Source organism: Myodes glareolus, chromosome 9 (genome assembly GCF_982192425.1).
Source record: "Myodes glareolus chromosome 9, mMyoGla1.1, whole genome shotgun sequence".
In the NCBI taxonomy this organism is placed as follows: Eukaryota; Metazoa; Chordata; class Mammalia; order Rodentia; family Cricetidae; genus Myodes; species Myodes glareolus.
In genome coordinates this window covers 24,932,359-24,957,539 of record NC_142034.1, presented here as the reverse complement: position 1 = coordinate 24,957,539, position 25,181 = coordinate 24,932,359, and the positions used below count along the sequence as shown (strand labels likewise).

The 25,181-nt window shown below is 52.2% G+C and overlaps 1 protein-coding gene across 1 annotated transcript in view; it reads left to right on the top strand.

The window, feature by feature from the left end:
* The window catches only part of Lasp1 (LIM and SH3 protein 1), a 39,571-nt gene that overhangs the window by 4,807 nt on the left and 9,583 nt on the right, over window positions 1-25,181 (top strand). Inside the window, exons 2-4 of the mRNA XM_087910038.1 lie at window positions 1,849-1,943; window positions 11,243-11,327; window positions 20,891-20,998. Coding sequence (XP_087766164.1) covers window positions 1,849-1,943; window positions 11,243-11,327; window positions 20,891-20,998 — 288 coding nt within the window. The remainder of the gene's footprint in view (window positions 1-1,848; window positions 1,944-11,242; window positions 11,328-20,890; window positions 20,999-25,181) is intronic.

Here is a 25,181-nt window from a genome sequence, read left to right as displayed (position 1 = left end):
AGGGGACTCTATGGGGGAAGGACCACCCTGTTGTGATTTTTCTGGGGATTTTTATGTCGGGATTCTGTGACACCACCCCAAACAGTAAAGATTCTGAAAGTTACCAAGGGTGGGGGTGTAGGCAGTGACTCTAGGGTGGACCCCGGTGGGGGTGGGGCCAAGCTCAGACCAGCTGACCCTTTACTTCCAGACTTACAGCTGGCTTTCTTCCCAAAGAGTTGTTTCCCGCATTGCCTTGCTAACATTTTCTGTTAGATTTTTTCCCCCTTCGGGTCCCCTTGATAGGAAAAATGTCCCAATAGAGGACGATTGCCCCCAGAAATAGCCCTGGTGTCTGGTTGAAGTGTGCTGAGGTGTAGGGGCGGAGTCCCAGCGACTGAGCTTCCTTTCTTCTGGCCCCTCCTCCAAGTGTGTCTGAAACTCTCTTAGTTTGGGAAACGTGTTTTAAAAAGGGCTTTGCTGGAGTCCTTTGACAGATGGCTGGGAATCAGACCTACTGTTCACTCAGGCACTTTCTGAGGTCTCCCTGGCCGCTCCCTGACCTCTGGCTACCTCCTTTGGGGGTCAGGAGTGTCTCCATTGACTGCTGAGACAGGCAGATACAAGCAGCCAGATGCCCAGCCAGCCTAGATTCTGGAATGGAGTCTCTCTGCGTGGTTCCCCCCCCCCCCCCCCCGCCATCAACCACCCTGGATTAGTCTTATTGGCTTCGTTCTAGAACTCTGGGTCTACCAGGCTCCTCTGTCCCATGTCCACATGAGCTCAGGTTGGGCTGTGTGAACGCCTCCAGTGTCCAGCACCTGCACGGAAGAAGGAGGTGCCAGGTGCTTTGCTGGGGGCAGGTGGTTTCTCATGAATCTTTAACAGTCCCAGGAGGACTGGCATTATTGTATTTCGCAGACAGGAAGTAGAATCAGACTCCCAGGTGCAGTGTGGACAGGGGTGAGGCCAAGGTCATCCAGCTCTCTGGGTGGGGTGGTGCTGTGGACACACCTGGAGTCTAGCTGCAGGACTTTAAGACAAAGGTCTCTTCTGCCCCTGCAGGGTGTCTCCCACCCTTATCCAGATGGGGGTGGGAGAGGTGGCACTGGACAGGATGTGGGTGTGGCTGCGGCACTTGGGGCTCCTCTAGTCGGAATCCTTTGGGAAGTGAGAGCCAACTGAGCTAGAGCATCCTGGAGCGTAGCTCAGGAGGGTCAGCCATTTAGATGGAGGATAGGTGTGCCCTGGTCTGGGCTTTGTGTCACTGGCTGGGCTTTCTTCTCCAGGCTTGGTAACCGAGGACATGCTCCTTCCCAATGTGCTGCTTAGCAACGGAGTGCCGCTTTGCATAATCAATGAGGCCCATCCAATTCTGGCCTGGCGTGGTCTGGGGAAGAGGAGATAGCCTTTCTGGGGGCTGCTACCTCCTTCACGACTGGGTTTCTCTCCCCACCCCCGCCCCTTACTCTCAGATCTGATCTACTCGCTGTCCTGACAACCTGGTGGGGCATGATGGGGGAGGGGAGTGTCAGCTGCCCAAGCCTGTGACCTGAAATGGCCATGTTCACCAGGTGGTGGTGTTTTTTTTTTATTTGTTTGTTTGTTTTTTGTTATTGTTTTTTTAAAGGCAGGGTTTCTCTGTGTAGCCCTGACTGTTCTGGAACTTTCCACTCTGTAGACCAGGCTGGCCTGGGATTCAGAGATCCTCTGCCTCTTGAGTCCCTGGGATTAAAGATGCGTACCACCACCCAGCTTCCCCAGGTGTTCCTTCAGTCTTGGGCATGGGTCTACCTGGGTGGAGACTGGAGTGCCCGTGCCTAGGGAAGTCCTGCTGTCTAATCACGTCTCCCTTCTGTTCCTGCCCAGTTCTGGCATAAAGCATGCTTTCACTGCGAGATCTGCAAGATGACCCTGAACATGAAGAACTACAAGGGCTATGAGAAGAAGCCCTACTGCAATGCGTGAGTTTCAGGGGGGCACAGGAGTTTTCTGGGCACCTGACTTTCCTCCCAAGCTTCACTTTCCCCTCTGATAGCCCAAGGTGACATTGTAGCACTTGCACACCCTACTTGATAGATTGTAATCACATTGTCCCTTTGTAGCAGAGTGTTCTGTCCCCATTTTACGGATGAGAAAACAGGCACGGGGGGGCAGGAGGAGACTTTCCCAGGATCACCTGGCAAGGCCAACGTGAGGCTGGCTTGTAGATCGCCTCTGGGCAGTAAAGCCAGTGGGCTGCTTCCATTGTACCCTGTTGTGCAAAGGGCACAGCAGGGATTAAGAGGCCTGTCCTGTGCCTGCTGCATTGTATCCAGGCTTGGGAGTGTGAGACTCCCCATGGCTCTCTCTCTCATTGGGTGTGGTTCTTTTCTCTATTGTCCCTTCTAGAAGGTTCTAGAGACCTCTTGTTTCTTTCTTTCCTTTCTCTCTTTTTGAGAATACAAAAACATAAAAGATTTGTTCATTTATTTTATGTATATGAATGTTTTAGTACATATATGTATGATACCACTTGTGTGCCTGGTATCCATGGAGACCAGAAGAGGGCATTAGATCCTCTGGAACTGGAGTTATAGGTGGTTGTGAGCCTCTATGTGGGTGCCACAAACTGAACCCAGGCTCTCTGCAAAAGCAGCCAGTGCTCTTAACCACTGAGCCATCTCTTCAGTCCCCTTATCGTATATTGAGATGGAGAAGGGTGTGGCCTGACACTGTCCTTTATTTTGAGAGTTGCTAGCTTGGGTTCTGTTCCTTATATAGAATCCTGTGTTGTGGCCAACTGGATGCAGGGCTTGGGGAGAGAGGCCACTGTCTCCTACCCTAGAGGGACACCATCCAGGGGGAGATAGGGTTGAAACTCTGTCTCTAAGGGGACTCATGAGTAGCAAACGCAACCTCGGCGTTGGGTCCAGAGCAGGTGCAGCAGCTGACCTTTGGTGGCTGTGGTCAGTAGTCAGTTAAGTTTGTTTGTCAGATACTGTCATATATTCCAGGCTAGTCTAGACTCGTTGCGTAGCTGCGGGCAGATAACCTTAAACTCCTGTTCTCCATGCCTTCCCCTCCGGATGTGTGGGTTCCTAAACACGCTTCACCATGGCCAGCTGGTCTCTTTTTTTTTTTTTTAATTTTTTTTGATTTTTTTTTTTTTTTGATTTTTGAGACAGGATTTCTCTGTAGTTTTTGGAGCCTGTCCTGGAACTAGCTCTTGTAGACCAGGCTGGCCTCGAACTCACAGAGATCCACTTGCCTCTGCCTCCCAAGTGCTGGGATTAAAGGCATGCGCCACCACCGCCCGGCTAACCAGCTGGTCTCTTAATTGAATTCTCCTTAGCCAAAGTTTACGCAAAGGGAAACTGGAGACTTGTCTCTTTGAGGATAGGCCATATGCCCCATCTCCTTGGCCCAAGGGCCTTGGGGGCTTGAACACTCACCAGACACTTGTTGCCCGCCCTCTGCTGTGTGCCAACCTGCCTCAGGTGCTGGGAACCTGATTTCTGATAAACTCTCAAACTCAAGAGGCAGCATGACCATTGTTCCTTCTAAAGGCCAAGGCCACGGTGGATTTGAGCAGAGGAAGGCCCACAGTTTTTTTGGTCCCTCAGTTCTCCCGATTTCTATGGCTCCTTGGCCTACCCAGCCCTCCCCCCCACCCAGTCCTCCCAGCCCCAAGGGAAATGGGACATTCTTTGAATTCTTAAGGGCTCACACAAACCCTGATTCTCTGCCACTTCCTCCCTCCTTTGGGGAGTGGGGTGGGTGGGGTTCAGAAAAACCAGGGCACTTAACTCTTTGGGTGCTGGACTGCTTCAGACTGGTCTGCCAGCCTCCTTTGTGGGCATCTTCTGTGCGGTCCTCCACTTCCCAGAAGTCTGACTGAGCTTTGGTGAGCCCAGGTTACTTTCTGCCCAGTGAGCTCTGGAGAGGCAATGCTTTCTATCAGAATGCCCGTAGCCCTGGTACCGGAGTTCTAGCTTAGTCTTCTTGGGGGAGATGGGCAGCAAATGGGAGAGGAAGAGAGCCTGTCTTTGGGGTTCTGGGAGAAGCAGGAGCTGAAGTCTTCCCTGTTTGGGCAGTCACCAGTCCTATCCCCTTCCTGACATTCGGCTAGGGAACAGGTTGGTATCTCCCCTAACTTCAGCCCTATACAGGTGACCTTTGACCTCTGGCCCAGTGGGTGTTTGCTGGAAAGGACCCTCACTGAATCGTGTGTGTTGGCATGCCTGCATGCTTGTGTGTGTGTTGGTATGCCTGCATGCTTGTGTGTGTGTTGGCATGCGTGCATGTGCTGACATGCGTGCGTGCACATGCTTGTGTGAGTGTTGGCATGCTGGTATGCTTGTGTGTGTGCTGGCACGCCTGCATGCTTGTGTGTGTCTCAGCTGTGCTGCACTTCATCCCAGCTGCATCAGCCTTTTGGCTGCTGCTCCCTGCTGGCTTTGTGTCTGTGGAGCTGTCTGCTGAGCTCCTTGTCCCCAGCCAAACACAGATAGGTGGCCCCTGCACCTGTCTGAACTAGACCAGATTCCTGCTGTGTGCAAGGCCCTGGGTCAAACGGTCACTTTATTCTCTCCCATTTCCAGCTGTCTCTGAGCCCATGTGCATTCAGGTTCCTGAATCTCAGGGCTTCTGGGGACTAGTTCCCTCCTGCTTGCCAGACTCCTTTCAGTCCTGGGTGTGTGTTTGTGGGCCCCAGGGAAGGCCTCCTGCTGCAGGGTGCTACTTCCCTCCATCGGACTAAGCCTGGCTAGGGTGGGGACACACAGGACCAGGTGACATCTTTTGGCACTTTGCCAAGGCTCTAGGCCACCCAGGGAGTGTGGGCTGAATCTGGTGTGCAGGGAAATTCTGTGTGCTGCCTGTTCCTGACTAGTGTCTGAGCCTGGGGGCAGCATAGGCTCCCGTGGAAGAGGAGGGAATGAGAGAAGCAAGCTGCATGTCCCTTCCATCTTTCCAAAATATTAGAAAGTGACTGAACAGTGGAAAGGGCTCTATTTCTCTCCTTACACCGCTGTGGTTGAGGCCAAGGCAGGGGCATGAACACAGGCTAGCGCTCGCAGCCAGCCGCCTGGTGTGGCGAGCCACAGTCATGCAGTTACACACTGTCCTGGAGTGGCCTCATACCCTCCTCCGCTGGGCACCTTCTGGGCTCCCACTGAGATTCCTTCAAGTCAGCTCTTCATTGTGGGGTTGGGGGGGGGGCGCACTCCTACCTGTACAGCAGCCCAAGTGCGCCTGCTCACCTGTTCTTTCATGAAGCTTCCAGGTGAGTGGAATGGGTCCGCTTTGTTGGCTAGAGAAATATTTATGCCCCGGATTATTTGCTTTGTAAATTGGATCATCATCATCATCATCATTATCTTTGGAACCCTGGCTCATGCAAACCCTTTTCCTCCCGCTGGTTCTATGCAAAGAAGCCACAGTGTGGAGGTCAGGGTTGGGGTTGGGGTGGCAATGGGGACTAATTGCCTTGGGGACCTGCAGGCCCGCTTGTAGGCTAGGAAAGGAAGTGAGACCTCTGTAGAACCTTTCCCCTCAGAGTGACCGCAGAAATCTGGGTTCCTGATTCAGTTTTCTGAACTGTGGGATGAGGGGTTGAGTTGAGCAGAGTGGAGATGTCCTTGCTGCTGGGGGCTGTGACTCTACCCGTTTCTAGGGTAGTCAGTCTATTCTGGTATCCGAATCCCAGACTCAGTGTTCGTGAAAGAGTCTCAGGTAGCCCAGGCTGGCCTTAAGCAACGTAGCAAAGGATGATCTTGAACTTTAGTGTGTGTGTGTGTGTGTGTGTGTGTGTGTGTAGGGGAGAGGTGCAGGTCTGAGTGCTGGCAATCACACGCCAGTGCATTCAGGTAGAACTTTATTGGTGACATGCAGGAGTGGGTTCTCTCTCTCTCTCTCTCTCTCTCTCTCTCTCTCTCTCTGTCTCTCTCTGTTTCTGCTGTGGGTTTGAAGTTGTAAGGCTTGTAGAGCTGAGCTGTCTTGCTTCTTTGCTTGACCTTGAACTTCTGATCCTCCGGCCTCCACCTCTAAGTGCAGACGTGGTAGGTGTGTGCTGGTTCACCTGGTTTGTTCACGGCTGGAGTTTGAACCTGCAGCATTGCACGTACCAGCTAGGCCAGGCATTCCACAACCGAGCCACCTGTAGCCACAGGTTGGTTTGTTTTGAGATAGGTCTTGCTATGCCTGGGGCCCTGTGCCTCGCTACCGTCCTGGGGTGGGGGGCATTGGTGGCATCTCAGACTTGCCTACCTCCCCCAAATTCTCTGCTTCGTACTGGGAAAGTTGAATCAAATGTGTTGGGGAGCTGGGAGAAACAGGTCTGAGGGGTGTGTGTGGTATATTTGGGGGTGAAGGAGGCCGGCAGAAACAGGGAGACAGAGTATCAAATGCAGTCATCAAGCCCCTCGTCTGCCACACCCCCCTCACGTAGACAGGTCAGGGCCTTAGGGAATCATGGGGACCACTTCTCTCCCAAAGCCCCATTTTTATTGATAAGGAATTTGAGCCCCAGTTCCATGCCTTACTTAGCTTGGCACAGTTTTTTTCTTTAAGTATTGCCAACAGGAAAAAGTATGGCCATTGTTTAAAGTTGTTAGTGGATGAAGAAAAGAGTGGGAAGGGTGCAGGTTTTCATTCCGTCCGCAAAGCCCGAGTTCTTCATCCAGGCTGCTCTTCATCCTCTGGAGTGCTCCCTCTGACCCTCTGGTCAAACAATGCCCCCTTGTTTCTTTCCTATCCCTAATACTTTAGTCCTGTAGGCTGGGGTGTGGGGATGTGGAGGGGGCTAGCTGGTAAGAATCAGGGCTAATGGAACCCGCCCTTTCTGCCTGCTTATGGGCAGTGTTCCCAGCAGGGGCTTTGCGGGGAGCCAGAGGCCGGATGTTAGGGCTTTTTTTCTCCTCTCCTTCCTTTTGGTAAAACCCAAAAGTTCCTTGTATTTTGCTGATGTATTTTTACTCCTCTTTGAACACAAAGCTGTGGTTTTTTAAAAGAGGTCCCAGCCGAGAAGGGATATGTTCCCCGCAAAAATGGGGAGCTGGGCATTGAGAATCTGTGGCCTGTCCTTGTTCAGTCTCTGGGATACAACTCTTGCCCACGCTGTCCCACACACCCCTGTCATCTTGGAGCAGCTTCCCAATGTCTTCCTGCCACGGAAGAGTGTGTCGTAGGTCCTCGTTGCCTGAGATGGAGGCCACTTCTCCTGACCCCTTAGGTCATTGCCCTCTCAAGGGTTTCAAAGGTCAGACTGGGAAATAGGCTGGATTGAGGGGTGAAACACTGTGTTTGGCAGCCACCTTGCCCATGACAGCTTTCACACAGCTCTGGGAGCTGGAGCTGGACCAGAACCATCTGCCCTAACAGGTCTGTATGCCCTCAGCTGGCCGGTCAGGCAGCTGTGGGGCAGAGGACAGTACGCCAAAGTCTCTCTCCTCAACTCCAAGCCTCAGTTTCCTTGTATGCAAAGTTGGCATCCAGGTGATGCCTGCCCTTTCCAGCCTCGTTGGGTATTTGAGGAGGGTTGTGCACCTGACAGCCCATGGAGGAGCTGAGCTGTGAACTTGTGGCGTCTGTCTGTGTCTATGCCTCCCCGTTCCTGCCCCCAAGCAGCTGCCCAGCTCCCCAGCTACCTTCTGAATACCACAGGCTTTTCCTGCTTTCATCTTCCTGGATGCCAGGTAGCTTCCTTGTCCCTCCCAACCCAGCTTCCTGTCCTACTGGCCTCTCTATGTGTCATTTCTCCCGCCTCCCACCTCCGCCAGAGCTGTCATAGGCAAAGACAGGTCTGTGGCGAGGCCTCTAGCGAAGGCACCACACTCCCTGGGAATGATTGATAAGGGGCTAACCAAGGAAGGGACAAAGCAGCTGTGCTCTATGGTCTCGGCTCTGCCTCTGTACCTTTACACTGTCTCTCATTTTGTTTCTATTGTAGCGTGGAGATGTGGCTGGGGTGGGTGGTCTTGTGGTCTTCCATACTGGTGGGCTCCTGTCCCACCGCTACCCCCCTGAATCTGAAGGTGAAAGGTGACTTCAGCCTGGGGTCTGAGAAGGAGGAGAAAAGTAGAATCCTAGCAATGGCTTCTGGAAGGTCGTTCGGAGTCCTCTTCAAAGACCACCGTGTTGGGGGAGGGGCCGCGCTGGGCTCTGGTGTCCTGCGTTCTAGAAACAAACCTGAGCACAGCTGTCTACAAGAAACCAGCCCAGGCCCCTTGGGCATCTTCTGGGTTGAAGATACTCTTGCCGGCTGTCTTCCCCTGCCCCCATACCCCGTAGACCTCTCTCTCCCTCCTTCCTCTCTCCCTTTCTCTGCTCTCCTGCCTGGAGCTGAGGATGAGGTTGCCATGGGAACCTGAAGCACAGCAGCTAGCAGGAGAAGGGAAAGGCAGGGTTGTCTCACCCAGGGTTGGGGGCTGTGGGGAGGGGACTGGGCTAACCCATCAGGAGGAATGCAGTGGCGCCCTTGTGGAGCCCTGGGGTTGGGTGTAGCTGCCCGCTGGAGCTCCTTAATCCACTAGAACTGTACTGGATTAAAGTCCTTTCCCATCCCTAGCACTCTGGAATCCACGTGTAGGCTGCCCCCCATTAATATTCCTGCTCTAGAGGGTGGCTACAAAGAGGTAATGAAGTACCCCCAATCCCATCCAGAGTGAAGCATTTGGTGCTTGTTGGAGTGGCTCCTGGGATCTTCTGATGGCGTATAGGGTGTAGCAGAGGGACAGGGTGGGTGGAGGAGCCATGTGAACGTGGAGGGTCCACAGCTGCCAGCTCCGCATCCAGGAAACCTCGCCAATTGAGAGGACACATCTATGTGTTAATCCCTCCCGCGGAGGATGCTGTGTGTACGGGGAGCTGCAGAACTAGGGAGAGGGTGTGACTGTCTGCACGCGTCTGGTGATCCCTGGGCCGATGGAGGTGGCTTTCTGCCTTAAGTCTGTGCATGTGGCCAAAGGAGAACAATGCCCAGGGTTTGTGGATGGCTTCTGGGGCTGTGTGTTTGTTGAGTTCCTGCCTTCTCTCTCCAGGCTGCCTCCGTTCTGTCCTACATAATGCTAGCTGGTTCTCAGACCTCACCCTTCACAGCTGGCCAGAGCTCCCCGGATCCCGGGTCCCCTATTTCTGCTGTGTGCATCTGTCCTGACAGATACCCCGCTCACCCTGGTTTGTGTCCCACTTCCCTTCAGAGTGGGCCCAGTTTGTGTGGCGGGTCCTTTCTGAAGTCTTATTTCCCGGGCTCTCAGGACCTGGACAGCTCATTTCTCCTTCTCTTCGCTTCTTGTCTCTAGGAACAGAATCCTGCTTGATCCTCCTGGCCCTGGGCAGGAGCAGGAATTTTTGGATGGGCTCCTGAGCTGTGGGTGGCCTGGCTGCAGGGCACTGGGCCAGACCTGGGGGTGGGACCTTGTCTTTGCCTGCCTTCATCCACAGCCATGCCAGCTGCCAGCTGCGGGCACCTGTGTTTGCTTTTCCCATCATCTCCCTCCTCTTGCTAGCAGAGCACTTTATCTGGCTCACTGGGATGGATGACCAGGACCCACATGGGCATCACCTAGGCCTAAGACAGTGACATCAGCAAGGGGGTGAAGATGGTCACTTAGAAATGGAGCCCGTCACTGTGTCCCTTCTAGACACACCTTCTTTGGTTGTCCTCTCTATCCAGAGTGGCCCAGGGGCATGTCATATTTTGGTACAGGTGATGGGAGAACATGCTGGGTTTGGCTAAAGCATACAGCATGTGGGAGTTCATGACCTGCTGTGAGCATGTCGGCCAGCCTGCATAGGTCGTATCTAGAAAAACGCCCTACTGGGCCATCTGTCTCTTTCTTACCTGGTGCTTGGCTGCCTGTGAGTCAGGGGGTCTGGACTGGTCACTGCTGTGATATGTGCACTCACCCAGAACTAAAAACGTCCAGGTCAGACTTGTCAATTACAGTTCTTGCTTGGAGCAGCCACCCACCGGTCCCTGAGATGGGTGAGGTCCACGTGGACCCTACCTATCATATTCCAGCACCAGACACAGATCATGGCTGGTTTACCTCAGCACCTCACTGTGACACACAGGAGGCTGTGAAGGAGTTCTCTGGTTCTGACCCAGCTTCAACACCTGGCATGACATTTGTTCTTTCAAGTATTTGTTGAGCGTCAACCACTGTTCTGGAAGCTTAGACCAATCAATAGACAAGTGATCAAAACCCCTTTTCTCCCCCCGTGGAGAACTGGAGGAGAGAGTGGCGGTGTGGTGAACGCATGAACTCAGACCGCTGAGTGACAAGCGCCAGTACCACACACTGTTACCGCTGTCAGTAAGGACATTATCCTTCAGGTCCTTGCAGGCTGGCTTCTGGACCATCTCTAAGGGACTGGTTTTGCAGGGTCAGACTTCGGACCCATTTCTGTGTGTTTAGGCTATACTGTTCAACCTCTCTAGCCTCTGCTCTGTCTGTCAGACAACGGTGACAGCAGTTCATGAAGTAACAGTGAGTTTGATAAACTAACTCACATAAGCCCTGAGCGCAGGACAATATTAACTGCTGTTACCTGTTACTAGAATGTGAATGTGACTAACCACAAGCTGATCTTCCCAGCTACTCTGTGATTTGGATGCTATTAGCTCCTTGAAACACCATGTTGGACACGTATTCTCTCTCTCTCTCTCTCTCTCTCTCTCTCTCTCTCTCCCTTTCATTTTCCAGACAGGTCTCTCTGTGTAGCCCTGGCTGTCCTGTAAGTTACTTCATATATCAGGCTGGCCTCGAACTCATAGAGATCCTCCTGCCTCTGCCTCCCGAGTGCTGGGACTAAAAGTGTGTGTCACCACCCCTTGGCGCCACCGCCCGGCACTTGTGTTCTTTTAGCGCACCAGTTTAGACTTCTCAGGGAACCTCCTGGGTATCTGGTATTCATTTTTCCTTCAGTCCTGGGTCTCTCATTTTCCTCTGTGTGTTTGGTCTTCACTGCTAGTCTCAGTTCTGACCCTGTGTCCATCTGCACAGCTGACTAGGCCCCTCCTGGGTGATCTCTCCCTGGGATCCTCTATGGGAGACTCCAAGGCGTGGATTACCTGAAACAAGGGTAATCAGAAACCCTTAGAAGCCTCCCTGTGGCCCTGGACAGTTCAGTCTGCCAGACAGTCACTCAGGCCTGCTGTGTCTTGCCCTCTCAGCTAGCCTAGGCTGTGTCTGGGAAGTTCCTGATTCCCTTCAGCGGGCGGGGTTGTCTAAGGATTGGAAAACCCAGAGTGATGTCCGATCTTTTTTCTGTCCGGCAGACACTACCCCAAGCAGTCCTTCACCATGGTGGCTGACACTCCGGAAAACCTCCGCCTCAAGCAACAGAGTGAGCTGCAGAGTCAGGTGAGGGGCGGGCGCTCTGTGGCTGGGGGATGGGGAGGGCCTATGTAACCGGATTGGGCAAGGGCTTCTGTGGTCTCTGAGGCCTGAGATGCTGAAATCCCGGGCCCTGCTGTTTCCCCACCCCCACCTTTCCTCAGTTACTTCACACTTCCTGACTTCTGTGGGGAGGGGAATAGGGAGGGACGAATACTGTCTACCTACCTGAAGTTGGTTGGAGAAGTGTGTGCATCTGTTTGACTCTGCTAGGGTTCCTACAGCCCGCCTTCTCCAGGAAGCTGTCCTCTGCCTGCCTCTCCGTTCACACCTGGCACAGAAGGGCTTGGAGCCAACCAGAAACTTGCCAGTCTGGGTTACACAGCCTGCCCTCTGTAACCAGATGTCTAGAAGCCTTTTGCATCCTTTGGGAGAGAGGACAGTGTGAGGAGGCCCGTCCTCTTTAGCCTGGCTTTCCTGAGTGGCACAGGCTCCTGCAGTAGAGAAGGGGACCTAGTCTTCCCTGGCTCAGAGAAGATTCTGTCCTTTAGGGATACTGAGCTACAGTGAGCTGGGTGGCCTGGAGCCCTGAGACCTTATTAACAAACCCTGCCTGGAACCAGCCTACTCTGCCTCAGCAAGGATTAAAAGATTAAATGAGAATACAAGTGGGGGAATTTGCTGGGTTGGCAAGGTGCCCAGGGTGGTGCCAGCTGGGCCACAAGGACTCACTCCTCATCCATGGGAATTGAGGCGTCCTTTGCAGGACTGCTTTTGGTGGTTCTTTTGTTCTGGTTGTTGTTTTGAGATGATTATGTCACGTAGCCCTTTTTAAAAAATTGCCTTTGGCTGGAGGGGGGAGTGGCGGGGAGGGGTGGAAAGAGCTCAGAATCCATGTCATTACAACCGGTGTAACTCCAGCTCTTGGGAATCCGAAGCCTCTGGTCTCCATAGACATCTGTATTCACATCCAGATAGCCCCATGGAGACACATACACCTACATATAATTGAATGTTAAAAAAAAATAAAAGAAAGAAATTTAGCTGGGCGGTGGTGGTGCACGCCTTAAATCCCAGCATTCAGGAGGCGGATGCAGGTGGATCTCTGTGAGTTCAAGGCCAGCCTGGTCCACAAGGACAGGCTCCAAAGCTACAGAGAAACCTATCTTAAAAAACCAAGGCAGAGGCAGGATAAAAAAAATCATAGAGGGGCTGGAAAAATGGTTCAGTGGTTAAGAGCACTGACTGCTCTTTCAAAAGACCCAGCCGGGTTCAATTCCCAGCACCCGTGGCAGCTCACAACTGTCTGTAACTTCAGTTCCAGGGGACCCGACATCCATGGCAAAATACCAATGCACAGAACAATCTTAGGAGGGGGAAAAGGAGTGACCTTGAACTTCTTATCTTCCTGTCTCTCCACCTCCCACGTTCTGGGATTGTAGGTTGTAACACACCTGCGACTTTATGGTTTTCCGTCCACTATGTGATGGGAACAGTCTCCTTCCTCCCTCTTAAAAGACACACAACAGTCTCTACTGCTGCTGAGAACTTCTGAAACTTAACAAGTGGTGTAGTTACGTCTCCTTTCTTGTCCTTGATGCAGCTCCAGGGGTAGGTGGAAGGTAGCTTCCTTCCTGTCCCTGCTGGAAAGCGAGTCTCCAAAGAGTTCCAGGCCACATTGAGCCTTTTTCACTCACACACACAGGTGTGGCGCCTTGAGTGTGTGAACCCTCCAGTGTTTTCCACAGGACAGACATCTGCTTGTCCCCTAGGAGATCCAGGGGAAGCGACAGAGCGTAGACTCCAGCTGCCTCCAGTAGGCAGAGGGGTCAGAGGGCCAGATGCCTGGGTCAGGCAAGAGACCTTTCTTTTCCTTTCTACATCCTGCTCCAAGGAGCGAGTCAGCACCCTTGCCCTTGTGGGCCCAAGCTCACCCTCAGCCCTTTTTTCTTCTGGAATATGACCCCTATGGGGTGGGGCCAATATCAGGAACCAGCCAGCCCTGCCCTTCACCCACTCCTGCCTCTGTACCAGGGCTGGGGTTGCAGCTGGGAGGGCTCTTCTGCTCTTCTGCTCCCCCCACACAGATCTGGATGCCCTGGACTATCAGGGGCCTGGTGTAGGCTCCTGCAGGTAAGTAGGAACAGCCTCATTCTTTTAGGTTCTTGGTAGGGGACAGTCCCTGCACGCACGCACACACACATACACACACACACACACACACACACAATCTGTGCGCATCAGTCTTCACAAACATGCATGATATCAAAAAGGGAAAACTCCGTTTTTGAGGGGCCCCCTCTTTGGCTGTTGGTTTTCTGTTTTGTTTTGTTTTTCCGAGACAGGGTTTCTCTAGCTTTGGAGCCTGTCCTGGCACTAACTCTGTGGATCAGACTGGCCCCGAGTGCTGAGATTAAAGGCGTGCGCCACCACTGACCGGCTGACTGATGAGAGATTTTTTTTGGTTATTTTTTTTGGTTTTTTTTTTTGAGCCAGGGTCTCACTTTCTCCTTGACTGGTCTGAAATTGCCTATGTAGTTCAAGCTGGAATTCTCCTGCCTCAGCCTCCTGGGTGCTGAGATTTTAGGTGTGAGCTGCCACTCCTAGCCTAAGAAGGGATTGTCTCTATTATAAAGAAGGGGGCCACTGAGGTTTGGGGAGGTCATGCTGATGCATCTTTGTTATCCAGTCACGACCTCTGCTCCCTCTCTGCCCACTGGGGAATCTAATGCCTTGTCTCTCAACACCACTTGACCAGGGAGGGCTCCAAGGCAGGCAGATTTGGCGTTTAGCTGGTCAGGCCTCAGAGTGTATGTCTGGAACTGTTCTATAGGGCTGACTGCCCGTCGCACTAGCTTACGGGAGCTTCTCCCAGGCTAGCCTCAAACCCCGTTAATCCTTCAAGCTCAGCCTCCTGAGGGTTATGTGCCAACATGCCCAGACTAGGGCACTCTGGAAGCTTGCTCTGCTGGGCTGCTGACTAGGTGGGAGCCCGGTAGAGCTTTGGGGTGGTGCCACACTGGAGGATTCGTGTCAGTCAACAGAGTGGGAGGCGAAGGCGTTGACCTTCTCCACTGGGGGCACAGCTCTATTCCTGGACCCGGGGACCTGGAGGAGGATGCGCAGCAAAGCCAAGAGCCTGGTCCCCTTTGCAGTGTGTGTCTCTCCCACCTCCTACCATCTGTGCCGTCTGAGGCTTTTTTTCCCTTTTCCCCCTCATAGTTTTTTCCCACCTCTGTGAGTGGTGAAATGGGGACAACAGAGACCCGTTTGCCGAGGACTCTGGGGGTGGGGCCTGCTGTGAGGCCCAGAAGGACAGGCCTGCATGACTGGCTTGGCTATAGGACTGTGACTGCTGGGGGGTTGTGGGGATAGAGCTAGTGGGAGTTTTGTGTGGCTGGCTGGAAGAAAAGTGGGAGCCTTCTGCCCCTTTGCTGCCCTGCCCCAGCAGGGTGCCATGGACTTCTTTCAGGGCTGGCTCCTTACTGGCCTGGCTTCGTGTGTCGGTTCTTCTTCCTTTGGGGAGTTGCCAGGACCATTTCAGTTTTGTTTCCTCACGGCTATATTGGTTCCCAAAGTGCCACTTTGGGTGTTTGGGATATCTGTAACCTCTCCAGCCCCAGAACTGCTCAGAAATGACACTCGGAGTGGTGCTGTCAAAGCTGGCACTTGTCCCCAGGTCCCCCTCTTCTCACTTGCAGCCCACCAAACGGAGGCCCCAGCTTTGGGGTGGGGCTGGGTAGAGGATGTATGTGTGACTGAGTCCAGGCCCTCTCCCAGGCAGAAGTGCTGGGAGTGTCTCTCTGGGTTTTTTTCTTCCTTGTCACCTTTGTAGAGTGTTTCAGGAGATGCCCTTGAGGGGAGGGAAGTGTGTGGCGGGTGCTTCCCCAAGACCAGCACTAAAGTGGCACACCCCAAAGAGTGTCGAAGAGTGTCGCTCTTACTACGTGTGGTAGCACCTCTCTGCGATCCCCAACTCCAGTGGTAAAGACCTTGCCCCCTCAAGTAATTGGGACCCAGATAAAGAATGCCGGAGTAGTTAGTTCTTGCTTAAAATCCCTCTGCTGGGAGCCCAAGACCCGCGGATTCCTGGCACTCTGTTCTGATTGGTGAACTTTGGATCTATAAGAAACCCTGTCTCAAAGGAGGAGGAGAGGTATCCGTGAGGAAGCATTTGGGGTTGTGCTTGGTACTTGTGTGCACACGTGCTGGATGTATGCATATGTGTGTGTGTGTGTGTGTGTGTGCGCGCGCGCGCGCGTGCGCGCGTGTTCGTGTACACGCACACCCGAGCATGAACATGCACACGTGTACATGAATCTTCTAAAGATGCTCTACTAATCGTCTGAGCCAGTCCTGGAGGTGCACACACTGAGGATTGACAAGCCTAGGCTATGTACTGAGACTTTACCTCATTCTTACCAGAGCCCGCAGCCTAAGGCTGAATCTTAAATTGCTACCCCTAACTGTGACTGGGGGGAGGGGGGATGTTAGTTATTTAACCACCCTACCACGGGGCCACCCTGTGTAAAGTGGGGATCTTCTCCCCTGGGGTTGGCTGTGGGGATGTTAGTATGTGTTAGGTGTTTGCCACTCTTGGCGCGGTGCCAGGGCTTGATAAATGTTTCCTTTTACTGTTCTCTCTGAAGGGAGCGGAAATGGATGCAATGACGGTGACCCCCCCACCCCCAGCTCCAACCTTTCAGGAGCTCTTTGCGTCTGTGGGTCTGATGTAAACAAAATGCACTTGATCTTTTTTGTTAGAAGGGAACAGGTTACATAGTGTGGGTCCAACATCAGGATGAGGTCATGGCACTGCAGTAGGGAGGAGTGGTGGGTAGAGAGAGTGTTTCTGCGTTAAGACATTCTTAATACATTGCCTCCTCCCCCCGCTGGCCTCGGGCTCGCCCAAGAGACCCTGGAACTCAGAGAGAACTACTTGCCCCTGTCTGGGGTTAAAGGTGTGCACATACCCCCACCCCCACCCCCCTCTTTTTGAGAGAAAGATGACTTGCTATGTAGCTAGGCTGACCTAGAACTTTCAGTCGGCCCAAGCCTCGCTAGGATTACTTGTGTGCTACCAGGCCTGGCTCTTTATGCTGGATCATGATGGATGATGTCTCTGTATTCAGTTCATTGCTTATTAATCCGGCAAACACTGGTGTGTGCCTGCTCTCAGCTGGGACCAATGAGAGGGTAACCAAACCTGTGTGACAAAGGTAGAGCTTCATGGACACCGGGGTCTGGGCGTCATGCCCTGTGCTGTTGTGGGAATTTCCAGAGAGGGAGGCCCTGGCAGCACCAAGCAGGGATGGAGTCATCTGGCCAAAGTTCAGGCTCTATTGTAGCCAAACTGACAACTGGGCTGAGTGACCTGGCAGACTCTGTCCCCACCGCTTCCCTGTCACAGCTGGTGAGCCATGGAGACAAATGCAGGCCCTCCTGCCTGGGTGAAGGGAAAGTCTCCCCGAGGGCCTACCGCCTATCCCTTTTAGCGATAGAAATCTCTCAGAACTTTCCTCACCTCTATTCCGTTAAGGCCAGAAGCTGCTTAGGTAGGGCCATAGACTTCAGGACAAGTGGACCTTAGAGATTGGCTAGCCAGCTTTCCTTCCCTGCATCCCAACCTCAAGAGGGGCCCTGGCTTGCTTTGGGACCTGTAGCCACACTGGGTGGCACCCAGTTAGGGGGAAGTAGATAGGATCCAGTGAGGCAGAAAAGCCATTCCTAAGCCTGGGAACCAGCTGATGTCACCGCAGTGTTGCCATGGTAATTGTTCCCTGGATTAGGGGCCTGGCCCTTGCAGAACAGAGCCAGGAAACTGGAGGGAGTGGGATTTGGCTTTGGGTCAGCACATTGGCGTTGACAGAGCGCCTGCACAATTGCCCTCATGCGGTGTGCAACACAGCACTTCTGCCTCAGCACTGGCGCCACCAATGATTGCCCATTTTACAGATGTGGATCCTGAGACTTCAGAGGTTAAGCCACCAGTCCAAGGTTATGCAGCAGGTTCTGGTTCTGGGCCAATATTTAGTGACAGGAAAATCTCCTGTCTTTTTACATGAAGGAGAGAGAATCTGATCTCATTGTCTAAACTGGGCTGGCCTCAAACTCATGATCTTCCTGCTTCTACCTCTGTTCATAATGTTACAGGAATGCGTCACCAAACCCACTGTGTGCACACGCATGCGTGCTTGTGTATGCATATTTTGAGACAGAGTCTCATATAGATCAGGCTGGCTTCAAACTGACTTTGATATGTCTCTACTATCTATCTATCTATCTATCTATCTATCTATCTATCTATCTATCTATCTATCTATCTATCCATCCATCCACCCACCCACCCACCCACCCACCCACCCACCCATCCATCCATCCATCCATCTATCTATCTATCTATCTACCTATCTATCTACACACACATCCTAGATTGTCCTTGAACTCTTTTTTGTTTTTGTTTTTTGTTTTCCCCAGACTGTTTCTTTGTGTAGCCCTAGCTGTCCTGGAACTCGCTCTGTAGACCAGGCTGGCCTCGGACGCACAGAGATCCACCTGCCTCTGCCTCTGGAGTGCTGGGATTACAATCCTGTGCCACCACTGCCCAACATCCTTGAACTCTTACCTTCCTCTACCTTGCGAGTGTCGTGACTATAGGCGTGTATTGCCACCCCTGACATTTCTCATGTTTTAACCAGTATCTGTGATGGCTCTTTACAGGAATCTACGGCGAGGTAGGACCCTTCCGGGTTTCTGCGCTCTCCATTTTTCTTCTTTTTCCAGATCTCTCTTTCTGAAGGGCCTTCTAGTGGTCATGTGATATTTCAGGCCTTCCTAGGAGGGTGAATGTTAGGCATCCACCTAACAGCCATCTGGGTGACCTGGGCCTGAACCTTTCTTCTGTAGCTTCAGGCGTCTCTCCCAAGCCTGTCAGTCCAGGTTCATTTCCTTGTCTTCTGTGAACTCACTGCACTCAAACCACCAGATATTTTTGGTCTCTACATACATCCTAATCTTGCTGGTTGAATGTTGGATTACAGGTCTGAGCTACCAAACCGGTTTAGACTTTCTTTTTTTTTTTTAAATCTGCATCAAAGAGGAAGGATGCACCAAAATTGTGACTCTGACCGTGGAGGACCGGACAGAGTACACAAGCTGTAAATCCTCCGTGCAACAGCTCAGTGTATGACCAGTGACTCCAGGCCTGGGAGCTGCCTGGGCTTCCTGGAAACTCCCAACATCCTGGCCCCTATGTCCTGGGCTGACCCGTTTCAGGATAGTGCAGCCACTGTAGAGGAAATCCAGGCAGCTGGTGCGGCCTGGAACAGACACTGCGGTGGAATCGTGGATATTCAAAGCCAAGAAACAGTTCTCTGTCCTGCAAGTGCTTCCCAGCCTCTGTTCTGTTTTCTAAAATCCCCAGGGAAGGACAAGCTGTTCCTTCAGTGTCGGGGAAGTCCTTTCTGTAGTATATCCTGAGTGTCTCTAGCTTTCCATAGAGTTCTTAAGAGAAGGGGCAGCAGTGGCGTGGTGCTCTCCCCAGAGCTCGTACCCCTGATCTGCGGTTCTGCCTGTGCAGCTGTCTCTCTGGCCTGTAGTTTTCTCCATTTTGTCAGACTCCAGGAAGTTGTTCGGTCTTTTCAAAGACTCGGTGATGGGGTCACCACTCTCCTGGGCAATGAGTGGTTTTGTCCTTTGGTACAACCCTTGCCTAGTTGGTTGCTGAAAAACTCCCTCACACTCTTGGTGGGTTCCGCCGCATTGTGGCTGGGTTGTAGGCTGCTGAATCCTCAGATCTGGCAAGGACTTTCTTATAGCTCTAGGCAAGAGGGGTAGAAGGTTAGGAGTCAGGTGTCCTGGAACCTAGGACATTTGCTACTAAGTCTTGTGACTTCAGGCTGGAGAAGTGACTTTGTGTGTGTGTGTGTGTTTCGAGACAGGGTTTCTCTCTGTAGCTTTGGAGCCTGTCTTGGCCTCGAACTCATAGATATACACCTACCTCTGCCTCCCAAGTGCTGGGATTAATGGCGTGCGCTACTATTGCCCAGCGAGACATGACCTTTTTTATAAAACATGTGTGTGTGTGTGTGTGTGTATTATTGGGTAGTGGTGGAACACACCTTTAATCCAGCTCTCTGGAGGCCAGCCTGGTCTATAGAGTGAGTTCCAGGACAGCTAGGGCTATACAGAGAAACCCTGTTTCTAAAACAAAAACAAACAAAAAGATATTATTTTATGTGTCTGGGTGTTTTGCCTGCCTACTGTGTAATATGTATGTGCCCTGTACCTTCAGAGTAGAAGAGGGCCCCGGAGCCCCTGGAGCTGGAGTTACAGATGATTGTGAGCCACCACGTGGGTTACATGTACCCAAGAGACAGTCTGGTGTCTATTTTGAACGAATGGTTTATTGGTCACATGCCACACTTTAGGAAAAGTGAGTAACTCCCAGTGAATGAATCTAGCTTTCTAGCTCTTGATACCACGCATATCTGGATATCCACTCACAGTGAGTAGATCCACGGCTATTTGGATATCCATCCACTCACAGTGAGTAGATCCACGGCTATTTGGATATCCACCCACTCACAGTGAGTAGATCCACGGCTATTTGGATATCCATCCACTCACAGTGAGTAGATCCACGGCTATCTGGATATCCATCCACTCACAGTGAGTAGATCCACAGCTATTTGGATATCCACTCACAGTGAACAGAGTTGGTATAAGTAGGTTGCAAGTCCTATCCAAGCCCATTGCAGAACAAGCCACCATGTCCCCTGCTGGAAAAAGGACAGCTGCTCATGGCCTCAATTATACTTAGCCAGGTCAACCAGGATGTCTGACACTCAGGGGTCACCAAAGTCACCAAGGTCATAGCCACGCAGAGGCATGAGATTCTGGTGGGAAATCCGTTCATTAGAAAGGGTCCCTTGTCACTAGAATTCACGGTTTGTGTGCACTGAGGTACCCTGGAGACCCGAGTCTCCCAAGCTGCCCGGAGTTCATTTTTGCAGACTTGTGGGTTTGTTTGTGTGTGTGTGTGTGGTTTTTTTCCTTGTTTTTTGGAGCCTGTCCTGGAATTTTCTCTGTAGACCAGACTGGCCTCAAACTCAGAGATCCACCTGCCTCTGCCTCCCGAGTGCTGGACTGTCCGGTAAGACAGGGTCCCCCTTATGTAGCCCTGGCTGTTCTGAAGCTCACTATGTTGACTAGACTGGCCTTAAACTCACAGAGATCTCCCTCCTCTGACCCTCAAGTGCTGGGATTAAAGGCATGGACCACCATGCCTAGATGTTTTCTGGTGTCACCATGTTCTGATGTCAAGACTTAGAGCAGAAATGCCTCCATATTTATTTTGTGTTCTAAGTGCTCACTGGAAGAGCTGATAGTACTCATAACGAACGAGCCATCTCTCAGGCCCCAAGAAGTTTTTTATGGGCATTCTAGATAGTTGCTTCTTACTTCTTACTTCTCCGACCATTTCTGACTCAGGCTTCTGCTTTCTATGGAGGTTTCTGCCTCAGGCTGGGCATTGCCTAGCCTCGCATTCCGCCTGACCCCAGGCTTTTCTCTTCCTTCTTGGCCTCCAGGTGCGCTACAAGGAGGAGTTTGAGAAGAACAAGGGCAAAGGCTTCAGCGTGGTGGCAGACACACCCGAGCTGCAGAGAATCAAGAAGACCCAGGACCAGATCAGCAATGTGAGCTTCTGCCCCTTGTTACCCAAGCTCTCTCATCTGCTCCCCAGGAGGGCCTGTGCGGTGGTGGTTTGAATAGAGGGAAGGGAGAAGTGCAGGCTCCCAAGTGCCTTTTCTTTGCTCCCCCTCTTTGCTAGGCATTCTGCCCAACTGGCATTTCCTCCTTAAAGAGACTGGCCTTTTAGCGTGCCTGTGTGTTTGTGCGAGCGTGCGTGCGTGCGTGCGTGTGTATGTGTGTGTGTGTGTGTGTGTGTGTTATCTCCCGCTCTCTAGAGCAGGCTCCCCTCACTGCCTGGGCATGGTGGGGATCAGAGTGCAGATCAGATGTTTGCTTTAGCACCAGGATCAAAGCTGGGGTTGGGGGGTTGAGCCTCCTGTCTGCCTCTGGTGCTAACACTGCAGTCATTTCCGCCCTCCCTCACCAGCCTCCCACCTCAGCTTGCTCTTCCTTCCTGTGTGAAAACCCAGCTGGCGCTGCCCGCCGGCCCTACACCCCCCTCCAGGCCTTTTCAGGCCGGAGCTGGGGCTGGTCACCGGTGTCTGTTGGGTGTCAGCTGTTAGATGGGCGGGTGTGGAGAGTGGGTTGTGTAGTGACAATCTCTGTGTGGTCCCTCAGAGCCTCTGGGGCTAGAGAACGGGCCTCAGTTTCCTCCTTTGTATAGCCACAGACTAGCAGCTGGGGTGGCTCTGGGCTTGCAGGGGCCTGACTTGGTGTGTGTGGGAGTCGGGTGCTGCTGTGAGTGACATCACAGAGCATGGGCACGTGCCTGGGCACAGAACTCTAGAACATGCCAGTCAGCTGCAGCAAGACTCCTATAAATGAAGGACGAGGCAGGCCGTTGTCCAGGAAAGGGTCCACCAGATACCTCTGTCACTCTGGGTTGAGGGTCTGAGGATGGGTGGATAGGATCCAGATTCAGATGGCCCGTCTAAGCTCCCCTCTCTAGGCTCCACATCCCTCTCCATCCTGCCACCCTCATAGGCTAGCTGGGCTGTACCCCCTGGTGAGCTATAGTGGAGGGTCAGGTAGATTCCATAAACACAGGGCCGAGACGGAACCACCTCTGCCCAGGGTAATAGCTTTCAAATTCTGCCCTCTGTCTAGAAAAAAAAACATTTCCTTTGTTTAGTGGTGCATGCCTGTAATCCCCACTCTTGGGAGGCTGAGGTAGGAGAGTCATGGATTGAAAGCCTCTCTGGAGGTTGAGGCAAAGATCAAGAGGCTGAAGCTATACCATCATCCTGTATGAAACAAAGAAAACTTTCTGAAGGAGGACTGAGGATGTAGTTTCGCGGTAAAATATTCACCCAGCATGCACCGGGCTCAGAGTGCCCTCTTCAGCACCAAAAAGAGGAAAAAAGGAAACCACTGTCATGAATAAGTGCTTTGTACTTGGAGTGCTCATTCAGATACTTTCTGTTCTTGTTTCATAAAAAAACGCCAAGGACAGTCTAACCAAAAGTGAGTTTTACCACCGGTTGTTGAGCTGAAGTCTAAAATGAACGGCCTGAGGACATGACCTGCTTCTCCTGGGCTGGAGGGTGAGCCCCAGATTGTTTCAGGCCCCATCTGGCCCCCAAGAAGCCCTCTTACAGTTGCCCTCTTCCAACCTGGGCCCGACCCACATGCCCTGGAGTTTCCTTTCTGGCTCAGACCACACAAAGGGCCAAAGGGTGTGTCAGGGAGCTCTCCCTAGATGGGAAGAAGGGAAGTGGTGTGGTCTTGGGTGATTGGGGAAGCGTGGAATGGCTCACAGGGCTGGACTGCAGCTTTGTGTCCTGAGATACCTCCAAGCGATGCTGCCAACTTCTGGGGCGTTCTTTCGTTGATGTAACCCTGTGAGTTTGGAGACTCAGCTGAGACAAGTGAAGCCCTGGTCTGCCCTGCATCCCGTGCTGGGAGGTTTCTGACACCCAGTCTGTTTCACCTGCCCTCCTGCACCCTGTTAGCGAACATTGGACACATTAATGCCTGAGAAGCTCTGGTAACAAAAACCTGGCTGTGTCCAAGATATCCACACTGGAGCTAGATAGCATCTTATCAGCCACCTCAGGGCTGCAATTAGCTGATTGTCCTGGTTCTGAACTGGGGGAGGGACCTTGAACCTGACGTGGGCTTTCAGAGCAGCCAGACAGAGCCTGCGCCTCTAGAAGCCTTTGCTTAAAGTCTGTCTCTGTCAGAGCCCCCCACAGTCAGCTGGGCTGTAGCTCGGTGGTAGAGCGCTTAGCATGCACAAAGACCTGTGGGTTCAGTTTCCTCCATATACGCACAAAGGGTCCCCGGCCATCATAGGGCACTTGGTGAAAATGCAGGCTCTCTGTTCCCCCAGCATTCTGGTTTGGCACCCCTGGCCTGGAGCCGGAGATTCACCATTGTAAACACAACCCCTGGCTTACTGTGAGCCTTACTGAGAGAGAGTTGTCACTTCAGCTCAAAAGGTTTCACCAGCCCCTCAGTCAGAGAACGCCAGGCCTGGCTGTGTCCCAGAACCCTGAGGGAACTTTAAACCACAGGCAGAACTGTGACTAAGTTGTGCCAACCTCCAGCAGAACTCTGGGAAGGCTGCCGTTCAGAGCCACCCTGTAGTGTGGTTCGAAAATGACATCCCTGTGTGTGGCTTGTCCCTTCCCAGATTAGCACCTAATGACAGGTTCCCAAAGGTCAGACTGTCCTATAGGTGGGGCGGTTGAAAACCAAGCGCCTGTTCTCCCGGGATGGTGATATTTGCTGTGTAAGGCGAGAGGGTGAGGGAGACGTGGGCATGCCGGCTGGCGTGAGGGCTCCCGTCTTGCCCGTTCACAGTTGCTGGACCCCTCTGAGTTTTAGTTTACTCCTCTGTAAAAGTAAGAGTAGTCACGTGACTGCCGGGGGCATGCCAAGTGCACGCTCAGTGATGAGCTGTCAGTGTTCAGAGCTGTCAGTGTTTCTCGGCACTGAGAAAAGGTGGTCCGCTCTGCGGCAGACTGTGGAGTTAGCATTATATGAGGCCAGGAGTGGATCTCCAGGAGAGAGGGGGAGAGGAGGGAGGGAGCTGTGTATCTCTTACGATTCTGTCTTCCTGGACGTGTGCCCTGGCCCTGTGCTGTGTACAGAAGCTTAAAGTTCACATACATGTTTGCTCCAGATTGCCCAGGACTTTATTAATTTTAAAAAATAGTTTATTAGGGGGCTGGAGAGATGGCTCAGTGGTTAAGAGCATTGCCTGCTCTTCCAAAGGTCCTGAGTTCAATTCCCAGCAACCATATGGTGGCTCACAACCATCTGTGGTGAGATCTGGTGCCCTCTCTGGCCTGCAGGCACACATGTAGGCCGATATTGTATGCATAATAAATGAATACATATTTTAAAAAAATAGTTTATTATAAATTTGTATTAATAAACAAGATCCTAATCAATTTTTGGAGGTCCTGTGTCGGCTCCACAGGACCAAAAAAAAAATAGTTTATTTATTCTTATTTTATGTGCATTGGTGTTTTTCTTGCCTATATGTCTGTGTAAGGGTGTCATATCTTAGAGTTACAGACAGTTGTGAGCTGCCATGTGGGTGCTGGGAATTAAACCCAAGTCCTCTGGAAAACAGTCAGTGCTCCTAACCCCTGAGCCATCTCTCCATTGCTGAGGACTTTAATGAATGAGAAATGGCTTTTTGCTGAAGCCTTTTTTGGGAGCCTTGTTTCCCTTGTTCACACGCCTGTACCTCCAGCCCCGATTTTGTCTTTTTTCCCTTTGGGAGCCGAGCCACACCGTCACAGGCACAGCAAACAGCTCCTTCTCCCACAGTGCAAATCAAGGGCTAGGCGTGTAAGCCATGGTAGGACACTTGCCTTCCATGCATGAGCTCTTGGGCCAGATCTTCAGTGCCACTTAAAGAAAAAGAAAAAAGCCAGGTGGTGATGGTGCATGCTTTTAATCCTAGCACTCAGGAAGCAGAGGTGGATGGGTCTCTGAGTTTGAGGCCAGCCTGGCATACAGAGTAAATTCCAGGGCAGCCAAGGCTACACATAGAAACCCTGTCTCAGGTGGGGTGGGACATGAGTCTCTGATTGGAAGCCATATTACATGGTGGTACAGAACTAAGGCTCTTAGGTTAGTAGTAGGTTCTGTTGTGGCGTGTTTAACTTCCCTGTCTCTTCAGCCTTGGTTTCCCCAGCTATGGAATGAAGACAGTAGTGAAATGCTATTCTT